We start from the raw sequence: 12500 nt of genomic DNA on the forward strand, positions 1-12500 counted from the left end.
GAAGTATTTCGTTACTGTGATCCATGCAACACGTGGTTCTCTTAACAGTCTTAGATCTCTATGATCATCTTCTATAACTCACATTGAAGGCTTTGGAAACTTATAGTTTATGATTGGCTGGTCCTCATTAATCTCTACCAATTGATTTGATTGCTATACTCTCCACACACTAAACTTTGACAATTTGACCATTGGCAATTTCCCAATAAATTGAAGCTTGATTCAAGGTTTGTTCACATCTTCGTGAGAAGCTTATCCCAAACAATACTTGATCGTCTGTGTGAAGCCTATGAGGATATGTGCGGGTGTGTGTTTAATCCTACATTGGTTGTGTGCTAAGGAGATATTGGATACTTATACAAGGCCAAGGAAGATAAAAAAAAAAGGACCTTCTAGGTTGCCTTTTTGGTGAAGTCCCGAGTCATTTCAAGTGGTATGAAAGTAGATCCAACCCATGGCCCATGTAGACCAGGGGACATTGCAGTGGGGCTCTTTGAGGCTGATCATGGGTTGATTGTAGTGTTTGTAATTAGATTGACTGGATTTGGACCCTTATCTCGGTTAGGATACTAGGGCTTAAGCAAGGGGAGTATATATAGGTTTGTGTGGTTATGCGTTTAGTCCCATATTTATTTTGTTTTGGGGAGATTCTAGGTACTTATGCAGGGCCAAGGATCCCAAATAATGCTTTTTAGATAGCCTTGTTGGGTGAGGTCTTAGATTGTTATAAAGCCTTTTTTGTTTGATTGATACTTGAGAGCACTATCTATATATCATTCTTTGTTATAGCAGCTTCAAAATCTGGTACTTCAAAGGTTTGGTGAAGGTTTTGCAACCCCACCTATGTGTTTTATGGTTTGGCACCTGTTGGTGTATGATTTTCTTGACATGATCACAACTGTTCATATTTGATTTGACCTGGGTTATCTTTTACTTTCCTAGAAAGTGAAAAGAAACCCTTATCTTTTTAATTTTTTCTTGATTGCTTGAAATGGACAGGTTCTTTAAGGGCATGTGTTGGTGCCACATGCATAAAAGCTGTACAGAAATTTTATTGTACAGCACAAAGAATAGAACATTCTATGAGGAAAATTCTTTGGCTTTAAAGAGAGTAAACAAGCAATGCTTTGGCAGTCTCCGACTATTTAGTTTGTTTGATTAGGAATGCTGAGATCAAAACTATTGGTTAAGTGTATGTTGTTTAGGGTAGTTTTAGATGATTTTGACTTGTTTTCTTAAACTTTTCAGCTTCAATTGATACCCTGTCTCGAACAAATGGATAGTCGAAAATGTTTTTTGTGGGTGAAAAATGAAATCGTGGCCTAAACATGTCTTAATTTGAGTGTCAAGTGGATCAAAATACTGCTTGGGTAAGTGGTAAAGCAAAAAGGATCGGTTTCCCAATGAGTATTTTAAAAGTGTGGGTTACCACTGTTTGAGAACAAGTGGTGGAGATTGGATAACTCAGATGATATGGAGACGTGCAATAAAGATCCAATAAAGCTTTCATGAGGAGAGTGCCTTATTTGTTTATGTATATGTATGTGTGTTTATATGGTTAGTCTAGGATGTACTCCAGTGCATTTTGCCCAGAATGCTTCCTGGTGGAAATCAATGATGCACCTCTCATAATGAAAACCGACAATGTTGCATGGCATATAAAATGCCTAGAGACCAAAGCCAGAGACTAAAAATCATTTTTCTTAGAGGTTTCTTACCTATGCATCAAGCAAGCTCAAAATGAATGGCAGCAGTTAGCTAGTAAACTAAGGTATGTTATAGACTATATAATTTGCATATCTAAACTGTTGATCTAAATACTTCAAAACATATACTAATCAAATTTTAGCTGATTTGGATGCTTCTAGATTATGATCAACTGATGACATGTATTATTAAAATCATGGAATGCGGTACCACCCCGTACCACCCATATCGTACCAATCTCGTACCGGTATGCCATACCGAAGCGGACCGACATTACTGTATCATACCGAATCGCGTACCGACATTAAACAGAATTTCACCGGTACGGGGTCCGGTACCGGTACGGCGAACTTTGATTAAAATTTTTCATTTTTCATTGGTTTGATGCATGGGAAAAGATGTCCAAACTGCTATTTTTTTTTCTTTTGCATTTTATACAACATAGATCATGTTCAGTAGTGTGGATTTTCATTTTGAAATGTCCATGATGTCCACTATGAAGCATTCGGGGTCAAATGCACTCAAGTTTATCCTAGCACCTCTCTCATATATATATATATATATATATATATATATATATATACATACGTACGTACGTACATAAATATCTATCTATCTATCTATCCATATATATATATAGATAGATAGATAGATAGATACATACATGCATGCATACATCTATCTATCTATCCATATATATATAGATATAGATATAGATATCTATAGACACACACACACACACACACATGCATGCATATATAATGCTTCGCTAGAACCTGGGTGTATATAGAGTCATGAGAGATGATAGAGACGTAAAATGACATGTTGTTCAAGTTTGTGAGAATATGAAGAACATCATGCTGCAATGATGCTTGTTGGTTATGGTTGTGGTTTTGACATAACCAACATGAATTGTATATATACCAAGTCAGTCTTTGGAAGATAAATCTTTGCACATTTGTCTGGGAATTTTAGGTGAACATGCTAAATAAGTTCATGAGCTAGATGCAATCGTCATTGTCTACAGATGTTGGCAGGGCCAGGGAATTAATAATACATAGCATTTTCTACAAATGACACAACCTTCCTGCTTGGAAATCATGGATGTATTGGATCATGGATGTATTGGATGTGTTAGTTAAACTTGAAGTTAAGAACAGAAAGAACTTCATCCCCTAGTAGACACTGTTCTAATTGATTCACATGTTGGGTAACTGAGGCTGGGATCTCTGTTGCCTATATTTCTGTGTCATGAAAGTTTGCAAGAAAATTATTCTGTTCCAGATTCATTTAGAAAACGGTATTAAACAAATGGTTGATATTTGCTGGTGCAAGTTGTCACTTGTGTTAAATATGCATTAAAAATAGTATTCTGTGGTTGCGATTTGATTATGCGTATTGATTCCTCTTGGTTACCATGATTAGGTTTTTACTATCTAGATGGTTTGATGCCAACTTATGATCAGCTTGGCTGTTATTCTGCTATTGGTGCTGCTCTGTCAGGTTATTAATGTATTTTGTCTAGGAAACGCTTCCTTCTAAAGTTAAAGCTTTTCAGCACTTCACATATAGGTGCTGCCATTCCTGCGATTTGAAATTTTAATTCAGCCAGTACTCTGTAACTACCATTTAATATATATGAAAGAGACATTGATAAATGCAATTGTCCTGAAAATAGTTTAATGTTATGCCCATCTACATGCACACTTATGTGTGAAGATGGTCAACTATGTCATTCCAAATAAGTCTACATGTTGTCATGAATAGAATTTAATACTTTCAGATACTTAAACTCAAGTGAGATGCTTAATTGGAAGCTTTTCATAGTTAAAAAAAATCTATTTTTCTGATTTGACAGGTGGAGTACCTCCCCATCATTGCCCCACTTGAGAAACAACAAAATGCTGTTCATTTTGCTGAGCGGGTGAGTATGTGTAGCGAACATTTGCTATCTTTTGTTTCTTAATTGACTGAAAGCATCATGTTTACATTTTGAATACAATGCTCTGACACAAAAATGATGACATTTGTTAGCTGATCTTTAATTGGCAGACTTCTTAATGCATCATTTGATAAATAAAGTGCCTTGTAAGGTCACTTTATTATTGCGACTCAATAATGAATGAGGTCTCACTGTCGATATTTCTCTGTTTATGGAGTTATGCTGTTTAGATAATGGTCATCAGCTTGACAGGCTGAAAGAAAAAGCTAACATACATGTTTGTGGTCATTATTTGAATTTGCAGACTAGCTATGCTATGGCAAGCACACTTAACGTTGTACAGACATCTCATTCTTATGGTGATCTAATGCTTATGACGAAGGCATTGGAGCTGGCAAAGGTGAAAAACATTTGCTTATCTTACAAAATGACTTCCAATTTGTTACTTCCATTTCTTTATTCCATGCAAATTGTGTTTAGTTTTAGGTTACCCTAATAGTGTAAATATTTTTTTTGATAAATTGAATTAGTTTGGATTATAACATCAATGGAATTCTAAATTGGAGGCTGTTGTTATGTCAGCAACACATCATTTATTTCAATTGTTTGATATAGAGAATCCTGTTGGCTTTTTCTCTATTTATCATCCAATTGCTGCTTGTTTTGTGAATTGTGGTCATCGTTTTATGCAGATATATAAAGGTATTCATCAGTTATACTGCTTAAATCACAGGATCTGCCATACAATGCAGTGAACATCGGTTTAAACATTAAAAAAATAATCAAAATAAAGAGCTGTTATGACCAAAGGGTTCTGAGAAATCCAAATGTATTGCAAACTTGCTGTTTTTTAGTTTTTCATAATTTCTATCTTACAGCTGATTCAGAGCTAGTCAGTAACTTGTGCAGCAATATTTGATCAATGTGTAATGCCGTGTTATCAATTCACGTTAGTTTTGCTAGTGTGCTAAGGATCTATACCGGACCACAAAGATGTTAAATGGTCTGTGTTTACATAATTTCTTGACAGAGGCAAAACAATTTTTGTTTTGACTGGAGGACCACTGTTAACTGATTGATAAATCCTTGCTCCAGTCTTGATAACTCAGGTTTGAGTTCAAAGAAGTTTTGAGTTTGTCTGCAAAATCTCTGTCCAACTTTTAAACAACCTTTCATGTGCCAGAAAAAGAATTTTCTTTTTTTTGATTAGAAAAAAACATGATTAAGAGGTGAAAATGGAAATAGTTTTATTTATGTATACATTCTTTTAGTGGTATACCTAGGCCTAACTGAAACTTGCCATGGATGCAATGTATATGTGGTGGAAGAGGCAAGTGTAGAGTACCATTTCATGATTTAAAACTTGCAACTAAGGTGTCGTTTGTCATCACTTTCATTTTTATAAATTAAAAACAAAAAAATTGTTTCAATTTTATTTCTGAATTTTTTCAAAATATAAATATGTTTGGTATAGTCAATTATTTTTAGAAACATGAACATGATGATGGTCGCCAAGGAAGTAGTTGTGGTGGTGGAGACTACGGATGTAGTAGATGGTGGTGTGATAGAGACTATGGCGGCAGCAGCGGTGTGGTAGGCGTGGCAGTGGTTGTAACTCTGTGGCGGTGTTAGTAATGGCGATGGTAGAGATGACAGCAATGGTGGTGGTAGAAATGGCAGTTGCGATGGTGGTGGCATTGGCGGTGGTGGAGACAACGGTTGTAGTGGTTGTGGCGGCTGTGGTGGTGGAGGTGTTGTCAGTCGTGGTGGTAAAAGAGGAGTTTCTTGTTTTTGAAAATTGTGAAAATAAGAATTTTTTGCTTTCATTTTTTATAAATAACGAAATAGCTTTTGAAAAATAAAAAATAAAAGCAATAGTACTAAACATGTTTTTTGCCTCCATTTCTGTAATTTTGTTTTTAAAAGTAAAATAAAAAAAGTGATGCCAAGCAGGCTTGTGTGGTTTCCTATAAATGCCTTGAGGCATTTTTTTTGCTTGATACTCATGAAATGTTGGTGTTCTTATATCCTTTATGAAGTGACAACCACAATTATTGACCAGCTTTCAGATTACCTGAGGGTTATAATCACAAATCTCAAAATGGGCCTGCTTGGATGATTGAAAAATAGAGATATGAATATTATTACAATGCAAGGTGTTATGATTGTTCTTGTGAGAATGGTGGATGGTAAGTCACTTCCCGACAAAAAAGATTGACTTTTATGTGCCTCTCGGAAACTTTTGGTCACTTAAATAAAGCATGTGTTGCTTATTAGGTAGGTATTCCCAACTTAGTTATAAATATTACTAGTTTTTTGAATCATTGTCATTAGAGTCTTGCACATGGGCTATGATCTTGTAAGAAAATAGATAAATGATAAAGTCTTTCTATTTTAAAAGTAATATATATTTGTAATACAATTTATCCAAAAAGTTTAAGATTAGTCTTAATAAGAAAAAGTTTAGATGTATAATAATTCTTAAAAAAGGAAACTTAGGAAAGTTGAAAAACTTTTCTCATAACAATTTTAACCTTTCTAAAACTTGAGCAAGAGACTATCTATGGAAAGATACCAGAGAAATAAGAAAATATTTGTTCCATGGTCAATGGGGTTGAGGCACATAGGCCCTGCCCATTATCGATAGGTAGATATATAGCTACTATTGGAGGAGTAATATTTGATGGATGATCTTGATATTTTTCTTTTAGACAAAGGAAAATAAAATAAGATAGGGGAATTGGATGGTTGATCCCACTACCAAAGATAAGGTGGGATAGAAGAAATACATGATATCTTAGATGCATGGAAAGATGTGAAGGTTTTTTTTTTTTTTCTTTTCTTCTGAAATGAAGGCTTCATTAGGCTAAGGGATTTTAGGTATTGATTTTGAGGCATGCAAACATGCAGAGATTTCTTTTTTTCTGAGATGGCTTCATCGAGATTTCTTTTTTTTTTCCCTTAAGAAGGAAGACTTCATCATGCGAAGGGATTTCCGATGTTTATTTTGAGGCAGGCCCTGGTTTCAATCCTTGAGGCTAGCTGTGTGAAGGTGGCCTTAAGGCTTCATATTCTGTTTGGCATTAGCATACTTGAAATTTGAGCATATCTTTTAGGGAAATATTAATTTTTCATTGTTAACATGTTCAACTACACTAATGTAGGATTGCTAAGTGTTGAAGTATATACTTAGATTTTCTTCTTTTCCAACTCACTTATTTTATCTATTTTTATGAATTCTGTTTATTTTTAAATTTTTCCAAAATGCCAACCGTATAGGTTCCCCATATGCATCCTTATATTGAAAATATGCTATGTGGGACCTTGATCATCGGCATATCTTGTTTGCTTTTTGAAACCTTGATGCTAACCATATACGGGCATGGTGCAAGGGTTTGCATTACTTGACCATGCATGCTGGTAAAAGGTTGCCATGAACCTTCATGGGAAGTGTAACTATGTAATGGCCTAGGACCTCACTCAAAAGGCTAGCCAGAAGATATTATTTGAGTTTCTTGGCCTAGATAAGTATCCGAGATATCTTTAATGCACAACCTATATGGGACTAAATGCATGCATGCATAAGCTCTTATATAATCCTTTGTTTAAGGTTTAATGTCCTCACCAGGCTAAGGGTCCAAGTCCAATAACAAATATCATGCTTAGTCCATAGTTAACCCCAAAAGGATCTATAGTGTCCCCTAGGTATTTAAGATCTTCTTAGTGTACAACCAATATGGGACTAAACATATGCCCACAAGGGTTCTCACAAAAACAGTATGGGCTGACAAAGACACATGATTTTGAGCCTTGACACATAATATGGTGTGCAGCTAACATGGTGGTACTGAGTACCAACTGACCAGCCTGCGACCAGAATGTATCATACAGTACTTTTATCTTGGTTGGAAGCAATCGTAACTTGAAATATGTAAACTAGCTAGGTAATTAACTGGCCTTATTATGGCTGTTGCATCTTAATCAAGCAATGCGAAGGTATAACATATCATAGCACATATAATGGTCATCAGTGGGCATAAAACTGTTTAGTGCCAATTCAAAAAAATGGAGTGCAGGCGATTCATAAGATTGCCAACTAATATGCAAATGGTCAGCAAAGATATTCTGGGATGTATGTTTCTTTTCTTCCAATCCAGATCACTTTGTTTGCTTTATTGAGACACAGAAATGTTTGAAACATGTAAATAAGATCTCTGAATCATTTATATACATATAATATCTTGAATCAAGTCAAAAAAGCATGCTATTTTTGATTGGCATAACTGCTCACATGTAGTACTACTTTTATGCAAGTCGACCCAAAAAACTAGGTACACTTCTGCTGTACAAAATGGATTATAGGAGGTTCACAGCATTGTCAACAAACCACTGATGGCTAGTAGAGATATGCTAGACTGCTAACTTCTTTTCTTTCAATTTATATCACTTTGCTTTCTTTATGCATGTTTGAAACATATGGATGAGAATTCTAACTCTATTTGTCCAAATATAACATCTTGAAGTTAAGCAAGCATGTTGTTGTTGATGGACACAACTAATCACCTATAATGTAATCATTTAAACGAAGGAAAACAAAGTTAGAGCTAAAATGTTACAGGGAAAACTATGGGAAACCATATAACATTTGTTAGCAGGATGCAAATAGAGATAACAATTTTATAAATTATGGAGTTAATTAAGCAGGTATATAAAGCAAATGAGAGATAGAACACTATATCCTCCCCATCTTCATCTAGATTACTGTAGAGGGTTGTTTACTATTTCATATTTTCATTTGAGGCTAGCTTGATGATGCCTAGTAAATGCTACAATGATCAACTTATATAGGTTTCTTTTTTCTTAATTTAAGAATGAGGAGGCCAGAGCCATCCCATTCTTATATAGGAATTTTACCATTTTTGGTGATTCTCTAGAAAGGCCATTTATGGGTATGTTGATTTGCAGTTGTCACCAATAGCTTACAGTACTATGAATTTGGCACATGTTGCAACTATTCAGTAACCATAATATGAATGCAGATGTAGAAATGGAAAGGCCTTGCAATATTGTTATCCATGTGATTGGTCGCTGGGTATTAAGGATGCTTTGTAAGCGAGGATTAATATATTATATATCATGCTTGTGTTAGTCGAATGTTGGCAGTATGTATATGTCATAGTGAACCATGCCAACACTTGGCACGCATCATCATGAAAAGACACACAAGTTTGTCAAAATGATCACTGTTGACATTCTAAGATAAACTAGATTAAATAATTTTAAGCAAAATTGTCTTATGTACTAGAATATAGTGAAAGTTTAATCTAGTGAATGTAGTTTTAAACTAATTTATAGTAGTCTATAAGCATAATTTTTCCTAAATATCTAATTGGCTGTGTCTTCGTATGTATATTACATGGCTTCAAGTAATTTGTCAGGAAAAATATTATAAAATTGTTTTGATGCGTCAGCTATATGATTATGCTTAAACCTTTTATAGAAATTATAAGCAATGTGGAACCTTGCCTAAAAGGTTACAACACATTGTAGATGTCGTCCATGTTGTTGGTATTATGAGATTCTCATATACTTCTAATAATGCAAGCAATTTCATTGAGTTAATTTCTAATCTTTGTTCTAGTGTAGAACATGATTTTTTTTCTTTTATTGTCATGTTCCTTATCAGATCACTTCTTCATATCTTTGAAAAGAAACGAAGAAAATAAAAGCCATGACAAGGACAACAGAGAATATTTTTAAATGGTCTTAAATGGAAATAATAATGTTCGGCACAGGTCAGCATGATAAAGGACCCAAGACAATGCACTATATATTGTTTGTATTGATGCTTATGATTTTAGTCCATGTTTGTATATAGACTAATATATAAGCTGGCACTACCAAATACAATAGTAGAATACCCCAAGATTGGGCTGATGGCTTGCTGGCATGGCATATATCATCAACATGATAGAGTAGAAATGGAAATTATACCACTTATTTGTAAGCTGCATGAGTATTTGATGTTTTTGACCAAAATCATGCATACATTATGGCGGTGATGATTTGAACTGCAATGTAAGCATCATTTACCCATTTTCTTACCCAGCAATTTCCATTTTATTCTTTACAATTACAATATATCATCAACCAAATTTTTGATTAGCTATGTGAACTTATATGTGGTTACAGTGGAAGGCCACCCAAGCGAATGTCATTGCTATCACCTCAAAAACTGCTCACATGTTTCTTCGTCCTCATGCATGGATTTTTTCTAAGCATTCAGTCGCATCTTTCTTTTTGGGTCTAGCGTATCTCTATCCTATAGTTGAAGAAAGTTTCCATTAATGCATAGACTTTACTATGCATGCAATTCTATGTGAACCATTGGACTACTTAGGACTCTTGGATCAGTCCATTATCATGATGATGGTAACATAATTCTCAAGCTTGTGCATGTCTGTTCTAATCTGACTTCTAATTTGACTTAAATCTCCATACAAATGAGAATCTAATCATGATTTCGGAAGAGATGTTTTTCATAAAACCTTTTAGGAACTTGAATATCTATACAAAACCTGCATTAGTAATATTAATATCAAAATTCTAAGGAATCCATCATATTATTTAAGATCAATGTTATTAATTAATCATCCTCCAGTTGTTATGAGCTTGATCAAATTGATAATTATAGATGTTATTTATTTGTTATCACTCTTTCCCTAAATTTTTTTTGATCTTCATGTGCAGGACAAATGCTCAACATCAAATTATATGGTAGAAATGGCGTGGGTCGAGAGTGTGAGTTTTCATTCCCAGAAATTGATATCTATATGCTTCCATGTCATCAAGATTTAAGTATCAGTGCTGGTAGGAGTCCTGGCCACTGGCTGGAATGTGCTTTGCCATGCCCTGACAACACACTTGTTGTGCTGAGTCGAATAAGAAATTGGAAACTTAATATATATTTTTTAAAATTAGAATATTAAAAAAATAAAGTGTAAAAAAGTCAACTTCTGTGAAACCATGCAAATAGCTTAACAAAGCATGTGCTTAGTGCCATAACTGGCTTGGCATGGCACATGTATGGCAGCATATATGCCATGCTAAGCCACTTTTGGATGGCACGTGAAACCTTTCATGTCATTTATTCATAATAAGTATCATCCTAGTCTAAATCTTGTTTGGAATTATGTATGGGATCATTTACCATATAGAAATCTATTTGTTCTGACCTATTGTCCTAATGACATCACCAATGATGGTCCCAATAATTCAAGGTCTGGGGAGTGGCAAACTGGGGATAGAGCTTCTTTTTTTTTTTTTTTTTTGGGCACAAAGTGGCTGCCCCAAACTCAAACCTATGCCACTGAACTTGTCAACACAAGCCTTTTACCATTGCAACAGGCAATGGCCCCTGTCCTTACCTATCATCCTGATACTACGAAAAGTTTTGTTATCAAACCTTTCTTTTGCTCTTTTTTTTTTTTTTTATACATATACCTACAGTATGGGTTGGATGCATCACAGAGTGGATAACAAAGTTTTCATTGGACCCAATCTCCATTCAACTGGACTTCATGTCTGTGCCAGAATGTTGTTGGTGGTTCTGATAATTGGTGCACTGAAACACAAGTCATACTCGACCAAGGATCTCGATGTATTTCATTTATCAATGCTGAATCTTAACCTTTCTTTCCATTTCCCAATGGAGTTAACTATATTCTTAAAATTGAATTGACTAATCAGAAGCCTAAACTGACTTCTGAGAGATGTGTAAAAGAAACAGCTAACTATTTCTCCAGCTTCCCTCAAGCTGAGATGCAGACATGTAGAGAAACATTACTTCATCAATTAACAAACATGCCTCCGAATGGCTTAAAATCCTCTGGGTGGAAGTTGACCTTGGCATTTTCTACGCTTTGTTAACACAATATTAATATTTATTTAACACACCACATATTCACATCATAGCTATCTGTAATTATTAGAGCACCGAAGCCTCATACTTAGGCTTATACATGCATTGAAGAATTTAAAGCTTCATGCTTTCTTTTGGACTTAATATTATTGCTTTTTGTTTATAGGATCTATAATCAAGATCTAATTCTTATGGTACTGGTGATATAGAAGTAGAGGATAAATGATACCATAATCAACAAGCATTATCCCATCAATTTAGTTTTGAATGTACAAAGTACAAACACTTCTAATTCACTTATTTTAAGGGTACATTGTATGTTGCTATGATCTTTAGGTGCATAATTGCAACCTCTAGAATCTAGATATTCTTTTATTCTCTGCTGACTCTTCCACAAAAAGTACATCTCAAGTGGGTAAGTGTCCCTAGTTGTTCCTGTGCACAATTATGTAGAGTGCTAGCACACATTGACATGAAAGATATGTAACATTACCAAGATACCATAGAGAATATATGCCGGTCCATCAGAACTGAATTATCGAGATATGATTACTTAGCTTAGAACTTAAGAGGACGAGTGTATTACATAATCTTTTTATTGATATAGTTGGACCTTGAAATAACATCGGATTAGGATTGTTCTTTTATGCTTACAGACACTACTTCATGAAATATGGATTTATATTTGTTCTTATGCAGTCATTCAGCATAAGCGCATCAGAAGCCATGGATCTGTTGGATCAATTTTTCACTATGCACCCAGATTCCAAGTAAGTTCCATCAAATCTCAAGTTAAAATCATGATTTCAGATACTAATTTGCTTTGTGCTTTTAATGTTTGATAGCCACACCAGTAGTAGTATGAAACCAAGGGCCTTTGCATTAGAATTTGTTACGATGTATCCTCTGTAAGATCTTTTTTGAATGCAT

At 34.7% G+C, this 12500-nt stretch overlaps 1 protein-coding gene across 1 annotated transcript in view; it reads left to right on the plus strand.

Annotated features, from left to right (window-relative positions):
* Nucleotides 1–12500, plus strand: part of LOC105034130 (lysophospholipid acyltransferase LPEAT2) — a 46524-nt gene that overhangs the window by 11157 nt on the left and 22867 nt on the right. Inside the window, exons 6-9 of the mRNA XM_010909180.4 lie at nucleotides 3566–3631; nucleotides 3954–4049; nucleotides 10400–10450; nucleotides 12270–12340. Of these exons, the coding sequence (XP_010907482.1) occupies nucleotides 3566–3631; nucleotides 3954–4049; nucleotides 10400–10450; nucleotides 12270–12340 (284 nt within the window). The remainder of the gene's footprint in view (nucleotides 1–3565; nucleotides 3632–3953; nucleotides 4050–10399; nucleotides 10451–12269; nucleotides 12341–12500) is intronic.

Source organism: Elaeis guineensis, chromosome 12 (assembly GCF_000442705.2).
Source record: "Elaeis guineensis isolate ETL-2024a chromosome 12, EG11, whole genome shotgun sequence".
Lineage (NCBI taxonomy): Eukaryota > Viridiplantae > Streptophyta > Magnoliopsida > Arecales > Arecaceae > Elaeis > Elaeis guineensis.